Source organism: Clavelina lepadiformis, chromosome 8, assembly GCF_947623445.1.
Source record: "Clavelina lepadiformis chromosome 8, kaClaLepa1.1, whole genome shotgun sequence".
Classification (NCBI taxonomy): domain Eukaryota; kingdom Metazoa; phylum Chordata; class Ascidiacea; order Aplousobranchia; family Clavelinidae; genus Clavelina; species Clavelina lepadiformis.
Window position 1 is genome coordinate 7,850,626 of NC_135247.1, and position 20,255 is coordinate 7,870,880.

General features: G+C 34.6%; 1 protein-coding gene across 1 annotated transcript in view; it reads right to left on the reverse strand.

Moving 5' to 3' along the window:
* Positions 1 to 630: 630 nt before the first annotated feature.
* Positions 631 to 20,255, reverse strand: part of LOC143469487 (THO complex subunit 5 homolog) — a 42,443-nt gene continuing 22,818 nt past the window's right edge. The window contains exons 5-15 of the mRNA XM_076967198.1: positions 18,642 to 18,712; positions 18,485 to 18,566; positions 17,860 to 18,025; positions 8,323 to 8,469; positions 7,471 to 7,599; positions 4,870 to 4,975; positions 4,489 to 4,681; positions 3,386 to 3,544; positions 2,725 to 2,997; positions 2,491 to 2,573; positions 631 to 995 (exon numbers count right to left, since the gene is read on the reverse strand). Of these exons, the coding sequence (XP_076823313.1) occupies positions 818 to 995; positions 2,491 to 2,573; positions 2,725 to 2,997; positions 3,386 to 3,544; positions 4,489 to 4,681; positions 4,870 to 4,975; positions 7,471 to 7,599; positions 8,323 to 8,469; positions 17,860 to 18,025; positions 18,485 to 18,566; positions 18,642 to 18,712 (1,587 nt within the window). The 3' untranslated portion in view covers positions 631 to 817. The remainder of the gene's footprint in view (positions 996 to 2,490; positions 2,574 to 2,724; positions 2,998 to 3,385; positions 3,545 to 4,488; positions 4,682 to 4,869; positions 4,976 to 7,470; positions 7,600 to 8,322; positions 8,470 to 17,859; positions 18,026 to 18,484; positions 18,567 to 18,641; positions 18,713 to 20,255) is intronic.

Genomic DNA, 20,255 nt, shown 5'->3' on the forward strand with positions numbered 1-20,255 from the left:
ATTGCAATTCGGGGCCAAATTCTAAAACCCGGGTTTCGGGTGTGACAGCAAATAATCGGCTAAACCCGTTTTTTTTCGGGTTTCGACTGAAAGCGATTTTTTTTCTCTCAATAATGGTCTCGATATGTACTATGAAAGACCTTGTGTTTTATTAACGAAATGTTTATTCAGTTTGTTTTGATAAAGCACACTTTTTCACTGATTTGCGTAATGAATGAGGTTCTATAATCAAGTTTCAAAGTTTGTTTGCCTGTGTATGACGGAATAGAAATAGACTGCTCGAAGTTTTGGCGCTTGTGTGCCTGTTTCCCCGCAATTTATAGGCTACGATGAAAAAAAAGTATTGAGAAAAAGTTGCCTAGTTTTCCAGCGCTTTGAACCCTACGCACTGGCCTTGCATGCGACGTTAAATGCGTTGCAATTAACACTCAAACTCTAACGTTTAAATACATTTTTGCGTAACATGCTGTCATGTACACGTAAATGTATACATTTTGAAGCAGAAATGAACGCGTTAAAGTTAATTGGGAATTCCCTTCACTGAGAACGTTAATCTTTCGGCAATTCTACGTGTATGTATGCAAGTATTGGTCAATCGCCAATTCGTGAGTTAAATAAACGTATTCCGAATCAAACGCCTCCAAAAGATTTTATTGTCCATTTAAAAAATACTGTACAAGTGTACTTCATCCAAAATGGGCGAAAAGTTCAGTGATTGTAAACACTGAAACAACCATCAACCATTAATTATTATCGAACTTCAACAACCGAGCCGCAAATCACACGCACAAATTATTATTTCCTTATGCTAGTAAATTCAGCATAACCAATGATGAACATGCGTCTTGTTTGACTTTTGAAACCATAAGGGCTTCAGACGGGCAGGTCCTTTTGTGAAGCGGGGACAAGTGCGGTTTAGGCTAAACTCTCCTGGTTGATTGAGATGGCAGTTTTCACACTCCGTTTCAACGTATATATCCAACATTGCCATCAGCCTGAAACAATAAACATGCAATATTTGAAAGTAAATGTAAGTGGTAAATACCTATACAATATCAGTGTTCAGGACCAGCAACAGAACTAGGCACGAGCGCGTTTCTATTTTTTAGGCGCCATCTCAAGAGCCACGTTCTTTTTCCAAATTAGGCATGGAACTGTAAGCGCGGTCTTTTTTAGGGTTATCCATTCGTCGCTATTTTTTTGCACAAACAACACTGCGGACGCACGAAATGGACAAAAGTGGTTGGATAAAAAATATTTTTCACATGAGACTAATTTCATTCGACATAATAACAATCATTAGATATTTTACTAGCGCTGGTAACTTGCTTCACGTTGAAATTATTTTTATAGCTTAAGCGATATATGACTTAAAAGTGAAGAATAATAAATTAATGACGGTCGGCATTTACAATTTCTAAAGGTTCTTAATAATCTACTCGTCTATTAATCATTTGCCGAAGGTTTGACCAAAACAAAACGCCTAAATATCGGATTCCATGAAATTTCCTTTTAGCTTTACAATAAGTAATGATAAGCAATTATTAGGATAGAGTTAGACACAAGTTTTAGGCCAACAATGTAAATTTGCAACATACGAATGCGATTAGTTTTCGAAAACGCGCTGAAGTGAAAATAAGTACAATATTTCCTAAATCTAATCGCTAAAAAGAGCAACAAAACGATAGCGCTTACATTTACGAAAAAGCAAAAGCCCAAGCGACGCTATTTCTAAAAGAGCGGGAAGCTTTGATCCACATAAAAACGTTATGAATTCTACACTATTTACTTAATGTAAAACACGACCTAACACTGTCACTGTTGACACGTGAAGGTATAAAGGGATTACTAGGTCATTTTAACTAAATGTACAAGGAGTTAAATTTCTTCACAAATTTCGAAACTGGAAAAAAACTGCATAACCAAATAACCCTTGGCTTTAAAGTTCTGACAGTTTTCAATAAGTGTACAGTAATTTCCTTTGATCGTGGTCATTTACAGTATTTATTTAAATGGAAGTTGCAGTTACTACTCTTTTTTTAAAACGTTTTAGGGAGTTTCTACATCTTTCTTGCTACAGTAAATTTATTTGCCGAGTACCTTATGTACGACAGTGCTCCTAATCCTCTATCCGCGAGTGTTTAGGGAGAGTCATGCTAATTTCAAGTCACTTTTGATAACAAGACAACGTTTTCCAAGTCGTATGTTGTTGGTGTTTACCTTGTATTAGTATCTCTCGTGTGCGTTCCAATCAAATGCGGCCACAAGGTTTACAATTAAGAGCGCCTTTTTAGGCATATATCAAAGCGTATTACACCAACGCACAACGCCTTTTTACTGCAGTTACGCCGTAGATCAATGAGATGGCAATTATAAAATTAATTTGAGATAGTAAATGCGTCTTAACAGCTGCTAATGACTTGAAAAAAGAACTATGGCATCATATACAAAAGTTGCTGTTTGCATCGCTTAAAAATAAATAAAGTTTACCTGAGTAATTGCGCGGCTAAAATTTCGTCACTTAATTCTTTTACTATCGGCGACCACTTGACGTTTACCTCTGCTTCCATCTCCTGAAAAGATAAAGAATGTCTATTCTGATACCATTTATTGACAAATTTGTGGTACCTACGACCAAATGAACTTTTGTTAATGTTTGATAGAATATGTTGAGTAAAGCTAGCAGAATTGAATAGGCAATATGCTAACACCCAAAACGTTTACTCTGATGTTTTGATCATTTCCAGAATATTTTGTTCCCCTCCATTTTAAAGCAAGTGTTATCAAAGGTATAGTTTCCGGATAATTCTTCTTTAATGCAATGGCAGCTTTGAGTTTGGCAGTAGTGCCACGCTTGATAACGGCAAGAAAATATAAATGGTTTTCAGCTTCCTTCTCTGACCCCAACAATCCAAGATCTGTTATAGCATGTGTGTGAGGAAGGTTTCTGTATTCCGAAAAGGAAAGATTTTTCCACTCTGCCAATGATGATTGTATCTGCAAAATTATTATAACAAAAGTATTAACTATAATTTCTTTTGAAATTTTGGGCTCTACTAAAGACAATAGCACTTTTGACATTATTTCGATGAGTCATGAGCACATATTTGAAATTGTATGATATGCAGTCTTTGAAGTTCAGATAGTTAGCTATAAACAAGGGCCAACAATTTCAGTGTGCACAGGGTATAATTCCACCACATGACAAAGAAATGGAGTCCATGCACCAGCTACGAAATTCCTTACTTGATTTCTAAATACTGTAAGTCAAAACTATTTTTACATCACAAGATATGTTAGACTAGAATGTCCTGCCCTAAAGCTCCCTCTAAAACAATTACTGTACAGTTACTTCTAAGAGCATTAAGCATAATTATGGTCTTGCCTTTTTAGGGAGTAACATCATGATTTTATCAGCACATGACACTTTGTTCTCCGAAAAATTCTTCAGTTGTTTTGCAAGTTTTATACGAGACAGCACTCTTTTTCGCAACTTGCAAATGGCATGTTCCATCTTACAAAAACTCCTTTGCTTTTGGTCATCCTGTGTGTGCATATTAAAATATATAATACAAAAAATCAGCGTTTCCTAATTCACGAGTATCAAAAAATACTATTGAATGGAGTTTCTAAAACATTTTTAACTAAAGTTTATCGGAAGTTACGTTACATTTGAACAGTACCACTTTGACAATAATTTGGAGTGCAAGACAACAATAAATAATATCTAAATACCGAACAACTGCTTGTTAACTAGATTTGGTATCAAGCAAAACAAGCTACATTGTATTAGTGCAATTACACAGCCTTAACCAATTTACACAAACAAATATATTAAACTTTAAATTATCCAAAGTTTGAGCTATTCGAAAGAAGTATTGTATAATTGACCTTGGTTCGTATGCAGCTAGCTTGGAACAGTGAAAAGTCAATGTTTAATGCAATGCAGCAAACTGTTCGGAGAATCAAATCAAGCCAAGATTTTTAGTTTAAAAAATTATTTTAGGATGCCATTTTAATGTCAGTATTTACTGCACTACAGCTATCTGGGTCACTCATTTGTTGGTTATTTATGCAGACAAACAAACATATACTGTACTAAGTTAGCAACATTAGTAGTACATCAATTTTAATCCGGTTGGAAATGAACAATTCAAATTCCTGGAAGTTATTCAAAGTAATAATTTAAGAGAAATAGCATCCATAATTCCAAGTAAAATATTAAAAGATGTTGAGTAAATGTCACTGGAGTAAAAAAACAAATCAATTGATTTTATTACATAAACGTTTCCAACATCAGGATAAATTTTAATGCTGCAAAAGCAAGATGTATACCTTTCAATGCAGGATAATACCTTTGTACAATCAGCAGGTTCATATCGAGAAGTAATTAATAGAATTTTTAGTTTAATTCAGGCGAGTAACTGAATAAGTACCAAGATAATAGTCACGTTTATGTGAGTAAAAAATTAACATTCGTTTGCTCACTTCAATATTTAACAGAAATTCAAGTCCACATAGTTTTTGCGCCCAAATGTAAGGTCGACCGAATTCGAAAACAGATTCCTCTATTTGCAAGGATGATTTTTCAAGTAAGTAAACTGCACTTGGGTTGGGACATGTAAGGCCATAATCACTTGGTAGCAGACACTGAAGGAGATTGTCACCAGATAGAAGAGGGCTGGTAAAAATAAATTTGCTATGAACAGTAAAAGAATAACAGTACAAATATCAACATTAAAACTGAACAAAGAATCCAGAATTTGGCCAAGTTAACAATACCCAAGCATCCTTTTTGGTATCCCTTGAAAAAGAAGTTCAAAGGAAAAATATACCTCTCTAATTAAATCAGTACAAACTGCACAATACCTTGATGGTAGTGGATCTCCTGAGGTGTAACCAGATAGCTTACAGGTCTTCACAGTCACAAAGTTAAGTGTGGTGAAATAAAAAAACTTCAACTGCAGTGTGGGACCTATTGGAAAATGGTACTGCATCTTGAAATTTGTTAGGTTATAGATTAGCAAACTAACCACTACAGATATACAATAAGTGAAAGCGTTTTTTAAATAGATTTATTAAATTATTTGTCTACAGTTGACAAGACTGGTGACAAACACCCGTACTCCTGAAAGGAAAAATACGCTTGACATCATTACACTAATTAAACCTTGTAACCTATTAATATGGGCAGAAGAAAAGCTTTGGGTTATTTGTTATAATTAGGAGAGTGAGTTTATCAATAAATCGTCAAATATCAATATAGTCAGTACTACAAGAACCAGTAAAAACTGTGCTTCAGAAATGAATGCGTAATTACTTATTTGTTAATAAAGGACAAATTAAACATATTAGTGATTTTTACAATAATATAGAGCTTATTATCACGAAAAAAACATTTTTCTTCAAGTCAGAAACCCTACTTCCATCCCCTTGATTTTAAAATCTGGTTGTCCGACTCCAACGCAGTGTTTAGAAATGGATATAAAGAAATGGATATGAAAACACATACTAATCCAGTTTACAATAATTGTAAATCATTGAATCAATCATTTTTAAGTTTTAACAGATGCGTGGTAAAGGTAAAAGATAACTTGGTTTATAAGTTCACAAGTCAATATTAGTTGACTATGGTACTATTTTGGAGAAAAGTTATTAAGTTACGGTACCTGTTTTTACCATGTTTTGTGGAAGGGTTAATTAAGTTAAAATGTTAAAAGTTGGATGATTGTGCTTCAATTCGCTGATTGTGATAAAATACACTGCCACACAAGATTTGGGTCGTGCTCAAAAAAATTTGGAAACTGATGGTATAGACCACCAAGCAATATAACTTATTGGGCCAAAAAAGATGTCACTTCTTCAAAAAGTGTCATTGTATGACCGATTAATCTATTATGGCTATTGTGACATCATGGTATATAAAACACAAAAAGTCTCGAGATTGTCGAAGAAACATTGTGTGTTTGTAGGTCTAGCTAAGCCTGTCATACCTTCAATATTACGACACATCACATATAAAGGAGCAAAAAGTCAAGGATGAGCATTAAACATGGGTAAAGTTTATTAAGCACTGACTTTAAGAAATTAAATACGATAGTAATGAAATTTTTATTACCGACATTGCTTTTTAAGATATTCTTAGATAGCGAAAAAACAAGCTTATCTTACATAAATATGAACAACAATTACTGTATACCATGCATTTGCACAGCTAAGGGAGAAATTTACTTTTGCGGACCCTTAAAAATGCTTTTTGAGAACCACTGATCTAAACCATTTTACTGGTAACCCAGCATGTTTGAATTCATGCATTTTTACATCATAATTGAGTTTTTTCAATTGACTGTTAAGATGGCATAACAATACTTATAAGCAAGTTTTGGTTTGGCTTTTATATGTTTGATTTGTTTAGATATTACCGTAAGGAAAGCGATTACACAGTTTAAAAATGTTTTATTGTCGAAATTGGCCAAATGTACACGAATTATTTTGTAAGTGCGTCTGATTTCTGGTTAGTTTTGGTACACACTTTTTCCCTGCTTCTCTCGAAAAAGTGGCTGAAGAGAAGGGCGGTGGGTTGTTTTTTAGCATCTAGAGCAGTGGTTCTCAACCGCCGGTCCGCAAACCGTTGCCGACCCGCGTCAACTTTCCTGCCGGTCCGCCAAATATATTACAATTTTATATCTCGATTGCAAAATGCAAGATGTTGAAGGCTTGTCCATTGATTAAAGAAATAAAACATCAAATTTTAAACTGATTTAGAGCTTCGCCAGTTCCGTAATTTGCAGCATTGTGACGTAACATAGAGATCATCGTCTACTTTGGACTTTATCGCACGTCCCAATGCTGCAAGTGTTGTACCCAACTGTTTAAAAGTAGGCTACAATTCGTTTAAGACCAGTTGTATGTGAAAGCTAAGTAGACTTTTAAAGAAAATTTAACGAAATTTTACAGTATAATTTGCGAAAACAAATTTTGAGTTGCATACTTTTGTCGTAATTACATTTTGGGTTGATTTTTGAAGGTCCATCGGTCCGCAAAATTTGTTTTAAAAATTTGCCAGTCCGCAAGCTAAAAAGGTTGAGAACCAGTGATCTAGAGCATCCTGTGGTATTGCGGTGTACCTTCTGTGAAATATTGCCATTTCTAGACGCCACTGCCAAAAGGTCTTTCTGGTTTGTGACTGAACCACTGATGTTTGAGTAAGTCGCATACATATATATATATATACACAGTTTTATAAATGCTGATGGTCCTTATTAGTTGAAGTACTTATTACAAAGTACTAAAAATGTGAAATAGACAAAATTGAAGCGCTGCGTTGATATCATTCCATATTTCTACTCATAACATAATTGGATGCATGGAAAATCAGAAGCTAAAGTTTAAGAAGGACCATTATAAAGCAGGGCAAAATCGTTTGTATAGATGTTACTGACCAAATAAAGTTATCAATGAGGTGCATACCATTTTGCTCAACATCTAGGTTTAAAATGACACTTAATGGATGGCAGTGAAGGACATCATACAAAACAGGAAAGTCACTTTCCATTTTTTGTTCATTAGATCTACGACTCTTCAGACCACGTCTTGAGTCTACAAACCAAAGCAAAAAACAATTGATAAACGGAAATCAGCATCTACATAACAAATCAAGTACTACCATAATCAACTTCCTTTCCACAATTAAATTAAATTAAAATTATACAATTAACAAACGTGCACAAGTCACTATCATTATATCAGATTAAAAACTATTCTAACCAATATGTCACAAACAAAAAACCTCAAGAATGACACTGGTTTTATAGAACAAAAACTGATCACATTTTTTGTACTGATTTCGACCTTTTAATTTGTTAGCTTATTTCTTTGTTGGAGTTCATTTTATAAAAGTTTGAACTACAGTTTTATTTCTATTCATTTATCAATTTTAGTTTTCATATATTCATTTAGTATTCACATATTTATTTTCATATATTTCGGTTATGATCGTGTTTTGTATTATTTTATTTATTTTTGACAGACTGTTGATGCATATAGCTGTAAAGGCGAAATGTATTTCTGTGTTAAACTGTGCAAACTGACTCTGGTTTATTGCACTTTTTACATTTAGCTTATAGTGCAGTTTGCTGACCCAATGGTTGTTTGCCTCTATACTGACAGCTGTTTTGAAGTGCTGACTCAAGGTTGTTATAAATGCTTATTCCTACTAGTCATGGGCGCCTTTTTTGAATAAGGTAATCAATACAAGTTAATAAGGCACCATAATCTTTATACAAACATTTTTCTTCAGTGTTTCGTAATCATAATGAGTACCTTGGTAATCTTTTTCTTCCAAATCAGAATCTGAATCTTCACCGCCTTCGGCAGATAGACAAAACTTTTTGTCCTCTTTCATCGTCCTGTGGAGTAAGACCTGAGCAACGCTGCTGTCTCCTTCTATGGTGACTGCCAATAGTTTATCTAACAATAAACTGTGACGTAATTAATTGTAACAGTAACGGTTTATATAGTACTAAATAGAGAAAATATTACTTTAAAGTTTCAAAATTGACACCATAGTTAACTAAAAAATAACCTGGCTTAGCATTAGCAACAAACAACCAAATTAACAGTGTAACTGTCTGAAAACTGGCAGAACGACAATATTGTATAAATTACAAAATAAATTATATCATAAATAAATTACAACTGTAATGAAATAAAATTGGACAAGAATACGTAGCAACAAACATTTCAATTTACCAGTAATGTAGAACAGCGTTTCCAACTTGAGTCTTCCCGAACGTGAAACCCATTTTTTTGCTATTATCTTGTAACCCAAAACTCGGGTTTTAAGATGTGAGAAAACAGTTTTTTTTATGACAATGACAAGCCAAGGTCATTTATGCCTAAAAAAGGCTGCAGTTGCCTATGCCAATCAAATCTCATTTGAGGACCAAATTTTTTTTTGTTTAATGAAATATATTTTTCAAGAAATGAATATCGTTAAGGTATATTATATTAAGGATTTTTCGTTAAAATGTCAGTCTTTTTTATAAAAGTTTAGTAAATCCAATTGGAATCATTGGTCCTGTGAGTAACCAAGCAAACAAACTATATCAGTAAGTACTTTTCAAACTTTTTTTTTCTTCCATCTTATTCGCGTCATAACAGTGCGAGTACGAGTACGAAAATGTATAGCCTAGAGCTGGAAGTTGGCAGTTGGCAGTAAAATTAAATTAAATATTACATTTAAAAGTATGCAAGAATCCTCTTAAAGCAAATCGTTTTCAAGATGACACAAAGTTAATGCATAAAACCAATGAAAATATATTTCAACAAATTTTATTTTAATTATTCACCCTTTTGTGAAATAATTGTTAAAAATGCATTTTCCCGCTGTACTTAAGTGTTTTAAATCTTGATTTTAGCATATTATTTTGCTGTTTATATGTTACTAATTGTTTTTATCTATTCTCTGTGAAGTGCCATTGAGCAATTTTTGATCAGGTACAGAGCGTTATAGAAATGCTAGTATTTTTATTATTATTGATGAAATAAAAGCGCAGATTCTTGTGTCCATAACAGCACCCGACTACTTTTCAACTAAATACGAACAAGATAAGCTCTCCCCTTGTTATGATGTGATATCAACATGCTCCTGTACTTTGCTGTTGTTTTTTTTGCCACTTTAACATTCTGTCACACTCTTTTTAATGTCAATCTTATTCATGGAAGCGAACTTATATTGGCAAAACTGGACTACGGATGTGCTTGCTTCGACCATGGCCCGACATGAGGGTCAACGTGAAAATGCCAAACTTACATAACCAATCAGTGTTGCTAAAAAATAACAGAAATTCAGAGAGACTACTTTTATCCGCACCACGTTTGAAATCCACACTAGATTTTTTTTCTATACGTACTAGTGCATAAAGTCTAACAGATGGAAAAGCACTGAACAAAATTGAAAAAATTGTTTGAAATCCCAGGTTTTTGTCTTCAAACATGTTCATAAATATGTATCAACATCGCATACATCAACATGCATCAACACCACCTTTCTGAATCATAAGTTAAGTGTTAAAATTTTGCATCTATTGCGGATGATTGATGCCAAATGGAATCACAAAAATATAAGAAGTGCACATAGACTGTAATCAATGGTGAATGAAATAACTACTACAAATAGGTAATAACACTGGTCTACACAAAATTTCAGGTTTGGGTTTTGACAACTCATTTTAGCTAATTTTGGGGCGCTGAATCCGAAAATGAACTCAGATTTTTTCTATCACATCACGTTTTTGAGATATGAAATATCCCTAATTTTTGAAAAAAAATCAATTTTTGCCCCCCCTCTGTTGTCAAAACAAGGAATTCTGATGCAATAAACACTGTTTTACCTGCAATAATCTAGCTTTAATTAGCAAACAAGCATTCTATATTATATTCACACAAATTTGCGTTGTCTTTATTAAAATTTCATGTTTTGGAATAAAAAATAGGCATACAAAAGAGCAACCATAATAACATCAAACGCTACATTATGCTGACGAACCTGTCGATAGGACAGTGACAAGGTATTATCTGAATTATAGCCTACAGTTCACACAATATGCACATAGACAACGGAGTGCAGAAATTCTGAAAACACACACAGAAATAGCAAAGTGCCAAAATAAAGATTGACTCAAAGGGACTTGGGCAGGGCAAGTTCAGAAACAGCCAACAAAAGAGCTTTCATAAAATATGAACTCTTCACTTATAAGCTTAAAAATGCTCTTTTGAGGGACTTTCTTTTATGAGCAGCATCTGAAATTTCTCTTTTCAAACTCCAGCAATAGTCGGCCATCATATGACAATCCCACCGACCTTGATAACGTTCCTCCATAATTTTAATATCCTGGTGGAAACGTTCACCCTGTTCTTCACTAACTTTCCCAAGGTTTTCTGGAAACTCATCCGCATGGCTCTTCAAGTAGTGAACTTTGATGCTCATCCTGCATCCCAAATCTTCAAAACTAAGCAGTAGCTCCCTTAAGAGATCTTTATAATTTTCTGCTTTTCTGTTTCCCAAAAAATTTCTCACAACAGCACCGAAAGCATTCCAAGCTCTAGCCTCGAATGGCAACATTGATTTTACAAAATTTTCATCCTTTAACAATTGCCTGATTTGTGGTCCATTGAAAATCCCAGCTCTTTTTTTCTCTTCACTGAGACCAGGAAAAGCATAACATATATACTTAAAACACTCTCCTTCATGATCCAAAGCTTTTACATATTGTTTCATGAGACCAAGTTTGATGTGAAGAGGAGGCAAGAGGATCTTTTTGATATCAACTAACTGATCACGTATGATATTTTTGTCTCCAGGTGTCAAGGTAAGCCTTGGAGGCCACTCTTCTTTCTTCCAGTGCTGATCCTTGGCCCTGCTGTCCCAGTAGCATAGGAAACATGGGTATTTGGTGTAGCCACTTTGTTGCCCCAGCAAAAAGTTCACCATTTTTAAATCTACACAGATGAGCCAACTATGCTCATGGTACTTGAACTTTTCAAGAACGGTTTTGATGTTCTGATACTCTTCTTTCATTGTCACCGAATGTCCTATAGGAATAGAACCGTACACGTTACCATTGTGAAGTAGAACACACTTCAAACTTCGTTTGGAGCTATCAATGAAAAGTCTCCATTCGTCTGCATCATACTGTGGTAATCCCATTTCTAGAAGAAGCCTTTCTATATTGTTGCAATAAACAAAATTATTGTGGGAAGCAAAATATGGAAGCAGTTCTTCTTCTCGTTTGCGAAAAAATGTCACGCTTGTACCAGCTTTGAGAAGTTTCCTTTCCTGTAGCCTTGATGCCAATAACTCCGCCGATTGCTTAGGCAAATACAAATCTCTCACTAAATCATTTAATTCCATCTGATTAAACTGGGAAGGCTTGTCTGACAGATCCTCGGGTGCTGGTTGAAAAATTTCACTTTCTCCTTCACTAAACGATGCTTCTGAAGAAGAAATAGCCTCTTCGTGTAGTTCTGGAAGTGATATAAATACTGGCAGTGGCTTTTCATCACTGTGAGGAACTGGCCGCAATGCCGAATCCAGATTTGGATATTTCAAACGATGTTTACTCTTTTTGTTATACCCTTTCACACTAACAAGACAAAAATAACAATCGTCAACATGATTTCGTTGCTCTCGCCAAATCATGGGTATTCCAAATTTCATTTGTGAACCTTTTCCTTGCGACCAACTTCTCAGACATTCAACGCAGGTCTTGCACGCTTTATGAGGAGCCCAGCTTTTGTCCTGGTCCCCTAACTTGACTTTAAAGTAAGCAAGATATGCCCTTTTTACAAACGTGGTAATATTGCATTGTTGAGACTTCAACATGAAGCATCCACAAATGTAACAAAATATATCCGGATCATTACAACATTTTACTGTACATTTACTGGACATTTTACTGTAAAAAGGGTAAAATTGGTCAATTTCATAAAATAATGACACCGATAGAAAGAAAACTTGATGTGATAGAGAAAATCTGAGTTCATTTTCGGATTCAGCGCCCCAAAATTAGCTACAATCAGTTGTCAAAACCCAAACCTGAAAAAAAAAGTTGAAATTTGTAGACCAGTGTAATCAATCAAATTTTTTGAGTGAAAATATATATTGTGATGCCATAGAGGATTCCTTAAATTTCGACCATAGCAAGGTTTGAAAATAAACATATGCTGGTTTATTCAACCAGTTTTGTAAAAATTGCTAAGTAACAGCAAAAATAAGTTTAGCAATTATTTGCTGAGTAAAAAACTTGACTGTGACCCCAAATTGGACACCCTAGTTTTGAGATTCGGGAAATCTCAATTCCGGGAAAAAAATTTCTGAAACTCCAGTATTTCAACATAGTAATCAGTTAAAATTGAAACTTGAGTTATCAAATGACATAAGAATTTATTTTGTTCAAAAACAATTTACGATTGCAATTAGCCGTCTAGTTTGCACACTGTGAAAAGCAAGCCAAGTTAATATGGTGAGACTTTTGGTAACTTCCCAAGCTTATACAGTGTGATTACATTGCATACTTTGAATTTGCTAACCCCACAAAGTTTCCTTCATCTGTCTCTTTGACCACATCAGATGTAATCACAACTGCGCAACACAAATTTTATTTGTGACTTTTGTCATTTTACACTGTTAATAACAGTTTCGGTTGATCTTGCATGGTCCTTCACTCATGAGCTGGTCATAAGAACGACCACATTTTGTGATGTCCCCAGAAAAACCTTATGTCATGTTCTTTGTAAACAACAGCTCTTTCTTGAACATAGGATCGGAACCACGAGCGTGCTCCTTTTTAAGGGTTATTCACTTGTCGCTATTTTTGCACAAACAACGCTATGAACGCACAAAATGGATACAAATGGATGGATTGAAAAAAACTTAGGTTTTTGGACTGCAGTAAGCCTATAATTTCATGTAGTGAATAAACAATGGCTGCTTTGAGACTAATTTCCCGCACAATTTTTGACCCACAAAGTTAATGGTGAAAAATTAACAACAAAATACACAGCAGGTAAGAATGATGTTGGTATGTTATGGTGGATTGATGCAAACACTTGTGTTTTTTAAGCTGAGAACAATAAGCCGAGTAGTCATCATGATGTCATGATTTGCTTCATGTTGCCGATATTTTTGTAACTAAACCGATATATACTTTAAAAGTAGTTTCGCACGTATTTAAAAATTTAATTACGTACGTTTACTTCTACTACGCGCGTACTTATCAAAGAATGGATAGGTCACATCACAAAAATTGCTTTGTGTTATTGCCTGGATTCAGAAAAGAGAAATGTGGCCCAAGAGCAGAGTGTAGATATCGTACGCATAAAACACACCAAAGAATTAGATTAATAACGCAATTTGTACCAAACGTTCTTAATTATACAAGTTTTGTAATTTTTGCTAGTTATGTTCAACTCTATTTAAAAGTGAAAATAGTAAATATTTGAATGTCGGCATCTACAATTCCAGAAGGTTCTTGACAGTGTACTCATCTATTAATCATTTGTGGCAAGTGTGACCAAAACAAAACTGTTCAGCATTTGATTACATGAAAGTTGCTATAACATTTACAAAAAATAATAAGCAACTACAGTTGTAGTGAGGCAAAGTACAAACACGACCGATGTTTGAAAACGTGTTGTAGTGAAATCATTTTTTAATTTCTAAAAATAGCAGGAGCATAAGCGGCAGTCTTCTTTTCTTTAAAGAAGAACGAAAGCACGAGCAATGCTTTTATTAAAGAGCAGCAGCAAAAATGTTCAATGAGTTTGAAGGTCACCTAAATACGTAAACTTGAAGCACAAAACGCAAATGTACCTACAATACATTATTTCAATTGTGCACACGCATGAAATATCATACCAAAAATATACAGTACTATACCATGAGTTTCAAAATGCTTTGTGACAAAACCAGTAAGGGTAGGGAAACTCCAGATGATACTTTATGGTACGGTATATGCCGGCTTATAAGCCCACTTTTGGGTATGTCTGAATCATCGTAAAAATTAGCAGTGGGCTAAACTCCGAGCATAACATGTTACCTAAAAAAATTTGTTCGTACCGCATAAAATCATTACAGCCGATATAACCAACTTGCGTTCTTCCCGAATCAATGGTAAATACACAACGCATCGAGGCAGTTCTCAGTTGCAGTTACAGTATCACATTTTTACCTTTTCGTATTTGTGCACATATGGCCGTCTTGGTTTGATTTTGCAGGATGTTGGGTTGCGATTGGTAACGATTACGTTGTGGGACGCCTTTTTGTTCAAAAGCTAAATGTATTGTTATGAAGTTGTAGCGTCGCCATGGCAAAGATAAAAATTTCATGGTGCGAGCAATTTTCTGGACCCAAAAGCTGGTAGTGGGCTCATACGCAGGCATATACGGCATATTTATTATACTATATAACGTATGTAATCGTGGCATGAAATTCAAGTTAGTGACAAATCCGAAAATAAATTGGCCTTAAATCAAAGAGTAATTTGTCAGTAAATCTGCTGTTGAAAGATTTTTTAGTAATATATAGTGGTTAAGCATATATCGCCAAAATTGTATCGCAAATGTGGCCTCCTATTATGACAAAAAGGGTAATCATTAGGATATCACAATGTAAAACAGTATGCCTGATGAAAGGGGTTTGTATTAGGTATGGTAGTAGTGGTAGGCTAGTTAACACGTTTTGGATGGAATACACAACCATAGGTAGGAGATTAATAGCAAGTAATATTTATTTTCAGTACAGGAATGTCATAAATGATAGTGCAGATGACAGTGATAATGCAGAGTGTTTAATTTAAAGTGCGTTGGTATTTTTTTAACAATGGAAAAATTTGAGTATCGTACCGTCATCAAATACCTTCATTTGTAAGGAAAAACGGCATCCCAAAGCCAAGAAGATTTAATGGATACTTTGGCAGACAATGCTCCTTCATATGATACAGTAAAACACTGGATGGTTGAATTTAAGCGAGGCAGACAAAGGGTTGAAGATGAGCAGAGGCTAGGGACACCATCAACTGCCACCACCGAGGAAAACATCGACCTTGTTCTTGATATGGAAATGGAAGATCGCCGATTGTCATGTCTTCTGAAGTGTTTGAGAGAAAATATCCGTCAAAAAAGGAGAGGAATGCTTACCAAGTGTGTCCTCTTCCACCATTACAATGCTCCTGCTCAAACCTCGACGGTTGCCATGGCAAAAATTAATGATTGTGGGTTCGACATTATTCCTCACTCACCTTATTCACCCGATCTTGCTCCCTTTCACTTTCACCTATTTCCAAACACAAAGAAAGACCTGGCTGGCTGATGTTTTGCCAATGATACGGAAGTCATGGAAGCAGTGGAAGAGTTTCTGAACTCCCAAAATGGGGGTTCTTATTCAAGTGGGATAAAAGGCACTCCAGCACCGGTGGAGCAAGTGTGTTGCTCTATTGGGAGATTATGTTGAAAAATAAAAGCATCCAAAGTTGTTTGTGTTGTATGTTTGTTTCTTGGAGGCTCATTACTTTTGATACATCCTTCGTAAACTGATAAATCATTCTTGGTTTTACTGCAGTTACTGGTACCGGACTAGGCTAGCGCCAGTAGCCAAGACTGAACCGTCCTGTAGGTTAGCATTTACTTTAACCAGTACAAACACTCCCAACTTGCAAGTAGTTTAGGCTTACTTAACACAATGTTCCTGTTATAAAGTAAGTACACTATAGTTATACGTATTACTCTTTACTTGTCTGTCACAGGAAATATTCTATTCATACTTGATCCAAATACCTGAGTAATTTCTATTTTTTTTATTATGATGTAATAAGAATCAAAATCCTCATCATAATGAAGCAATGATCTTGCCTTTTTTGCCACTTATTTATAACAATAACTGCTTAACCACTACATACTATTACAAACTTGCTTTTGGACTTGCCCCTAAATTTAAGGGTTCGAGGTCTAAACCAGGAAGTCAAAAACTTTTCAACTCCGATTCGGGTTTTACAAAATTTCATTTTACCGGTTCTACTCTGGTTCGAGTTTGTATTGGATGCAGACATATACCCTGTTCTGAATTCAGGTTCAACAAAACCTAAAATATATGGTTCCCTCTGGGTTCAAACAATATTATCCCGCTATTTTTTTTAAATTCTTTGCCTACACTGCCCAAACAGCACTTAATTAGCTCAATTAATTTCATTAGGTATGGATATTTCTTAGTTTGTAAGAACCTTTTACTTCAAAATAGGTTTAGTAAATACTAATTAAAAACTCGTTTTCAATAACTTTTCCATAAAATTACTGCACTAGAAATTTTATTGCGGTTGAGATAGGTTCAAATTTTTGCTTCTTTGTCTTCAACGGTTAAGGTTCTGTTTGGGTTCAGAAAAAATTATAGTTTTATTTAAATTTAGTGTATTGGGTTCTGGTTCCGTTTTGCAGAAACATCCGCTCAAACCGTAAATGTTCAGGTTCAGCTCCGGTTCGACACACTGGTATAAATGGCTATAACAGTTGGATATTACAGGTGCTATGTTTACTGTCATTACAATCCTGTACATTTCTGTTTTTGGATCTAACAAGTTCTATTTTTTATTAAAAGCACCAACAAGAAAAACATGTGGTAATTGATGCTAACAATGCATCTATTATTCTCTGTTTACACTTTTGTGATAACTTGCCGCCAAGTGTACCTGCTTTGAATAACTTACATTCAATGGACTCTTTTAATTCTGAGTTTCCTCTGCGATTATTTGAAATAAATTTGGCATGATTCAATAAAACTCGGGTTGACTTGCCTATTCAAAACCCTTTATCAAGTAACCAAAGTTGGCGATTCAGAAATTTAATTGGATGTGGAGATCGCCACTGAAATATGTGAAGTTGGATTTTTGATCTCCACCCTATAACCATAATCATTGCAGGATCAACCATAATACTTTTTTGCAATGAAACAAATGTATACAGAAAAAAAAGTTTAACTAAATCAGACAATTTGGACGATTACGATTACCACCACAAACACAGAAACATTTGCATGACAAAGTGATGTCTACGTTGTTGCTGATCATGAATCCCATAAAGACTGTGAATTTTGTCATGTTAATTTGACTGTAGTATAACAATCTGTAATTTTTGGCTTATGTGTTGCCTTGTTATATAAGCTGATAATCTTGAAAAACCACATGATTATAGAGCAAAAATCACAGGAAATTTCGTTCCTGAGATATTTTATTTTGTTCCTGAAATACCAATACTAATTTCAATAGAGGCAATAATAGTACAAATTCTATTACTAATGTGCACTCTCACCACATGCTTCTTGGTAGGCCTTTGCTTGCAAAAATAGAGCATACAAAGGACGTGGTAAGAGATTTGCCAGCTCATGTTGTTTTCTGATATAATCCAAAGGTAAATTGAAAGATTCTTGCAAAGGAAAAGAGCTTTTTAGAAGTGCTTGCAGATGTGGGGACAACGTCTATAACATAAAGTGAACATGCCAAAGAGAGGTATTAAAAAATGTAACTCAACAAATATACATGCTTACTAATTAGAGATACCACAAAACATGAAAACTCCAACTACTTTGAAGTCGGAACAACAACTTTTTGAAACACTTTCTGAAAGTTACAACAGCTAAATGCAAACCAGTCTTCAATTTCTTTCTTTGCATTTCTAACATTGTAGTTATAGTGTGTTAAGCATATATCAGCATTTACCCAAGTTATTCTAACCAAGTTATACAGTTTTTTCAGAACTGACTCTTGTTATTTTTTGCATTGCAGTAAAGAATTCATTCACTTTACATTCAAGCTAACTTTTAAAATTAATGACCCTAAAATTGAATTAAGTTGTTTTGTGGACTGTAGTTACAAGTTGGTTAAAATTTTAGAAGCTCTTGCTTACTATTTATAGCATGTTCGAGGTTAATACTCACCTGCAATTTCTGTTTTTTCAAACCTATTTCTTCTACTACATCATCTCTAGTTTTCTGCAAAAGTTCCAGCTTTCCAGAAAGCCTAAAATATTTTGTGAGCAATTAAAAAAAAACCAAAGAGGAGACTATAAAAACAACTTTACTTTGGAAAACATACCGTTTTCTTTGTTCTAACTCCCAACCAAGACGTGATAAAGTTTGCTTGTGCTTATTAGATTTGGTAACAATCTGAAAAAAATTATAGCTTGTTTAGAATATACACAAATAACTGTGGAAAATGCAGGTATGAAGTAGATCTAAAAAAACGAGCTTGTGCTAAACTTTGATAGGTTTAAAGCAAAATATTAAATTAAGGGTAAAAATACAATCAATTATTATCGGGGATACAATTTTACTATTTTGAGGCTTTGACAGAGCTGGACATAAGCGCGCTCTTTTTTAAGGGTTATCCGCTTGTCGATCATTTTCTTTGTACAAACAATGTTGCGAAAGCACAAAATGAACACAAATAGATTAAAAGATTTAAAGTATTAAAAAATATTTTGGTTAAAAAAATTGTGTTTATGGATTGCTTTAACACTAGAACGTCCAGAAAAAACGTAATACCTCTAACGACCGTTGAGGTCAAAATCAACCCTTTCAAAATTTTCATTGTTTTTTAACCATGAAGTTTGATTTTAATCCTTAAGTTGCTTTTCATAATATCGCTACTGACCCTGAGGTGCAACAGTTTATAACTTTGTACATTTTAATAGTTAAAAAAATTCGTATTTTCCCATAATTTGTATTCTTGCAAAACAAAGAAATAACCAACATTTTTTTTCAAGGTGTAAGTGTAGAAATTTGTGTTCAGAATTAGAACTATGCCTTACAATAACAGCAACATTTTTAGTCACAAAATTTACAAAATGCACGTTTTACATTCTGTAACTTTCCAGTCGCTATATCCTCATTTTCTACATGTAGGGTTATTGCAGTGTCGACAGATCATAACTGTCTTATTCTGGTATGGACTACCGCTACATGCTTTCCTCTTCCTCGATAGTCGTTATTGGTATTGATGGACATCTCGGGGCCGTGATAACTTTTGTGCATATTCTTTCCTCAAATCTTCGACCAGCTCTAATATGAAGTTTCGGCGAGTGAAGCTACTACGAGCACATATTTTGTATGTTATCCAGGAATTTATCAGGGCAATATCCAAAATGTTGGACCAGACCAACAATGGCCACCTTCGCGTTGCTAAGTGAGTTGAGTACTGTCTCGCCATTTGGTCAACCATTTCCATTCCTACTTTATTTTTGTTGTAAAAGTGGATGATATCAGGTTTCTTTTTTCTGTTGTATCCGTGGTTGGGCTATAGTGCATTGTGGATATCAAGATGACATGTTTTTTCTTCTTACACTGATAGTTTACAAAGGTGCACTTTTTGGATGTGTCGAAGAAAAACTTGCTGCGGAACTGTTCTTCCCCACCCTTAGTGATCTCTTTTGGTAGTCCTTTACTACCAACTCTAATAGTTCCAACCAGAGTCAAGTTTCTTTCCTGTAGCAAACCGGCAAGATTCACTTTCGTAAAAGAATTATCTGTTGTAATATTGTATGCACCTCTTTGTGATAAATGAGAAGTCAGTCTCATACCTACATCCTCCGAGAGTAGAGTACCATTTCGTTGCTCTTTTTCTAAAGCTCCTAGGTAGGGTAAAATATTTCAAACGTACTTCGACTGCTAATATCCAAAATTTCATTCCAAATTTGTCAGGCTTGTTCGG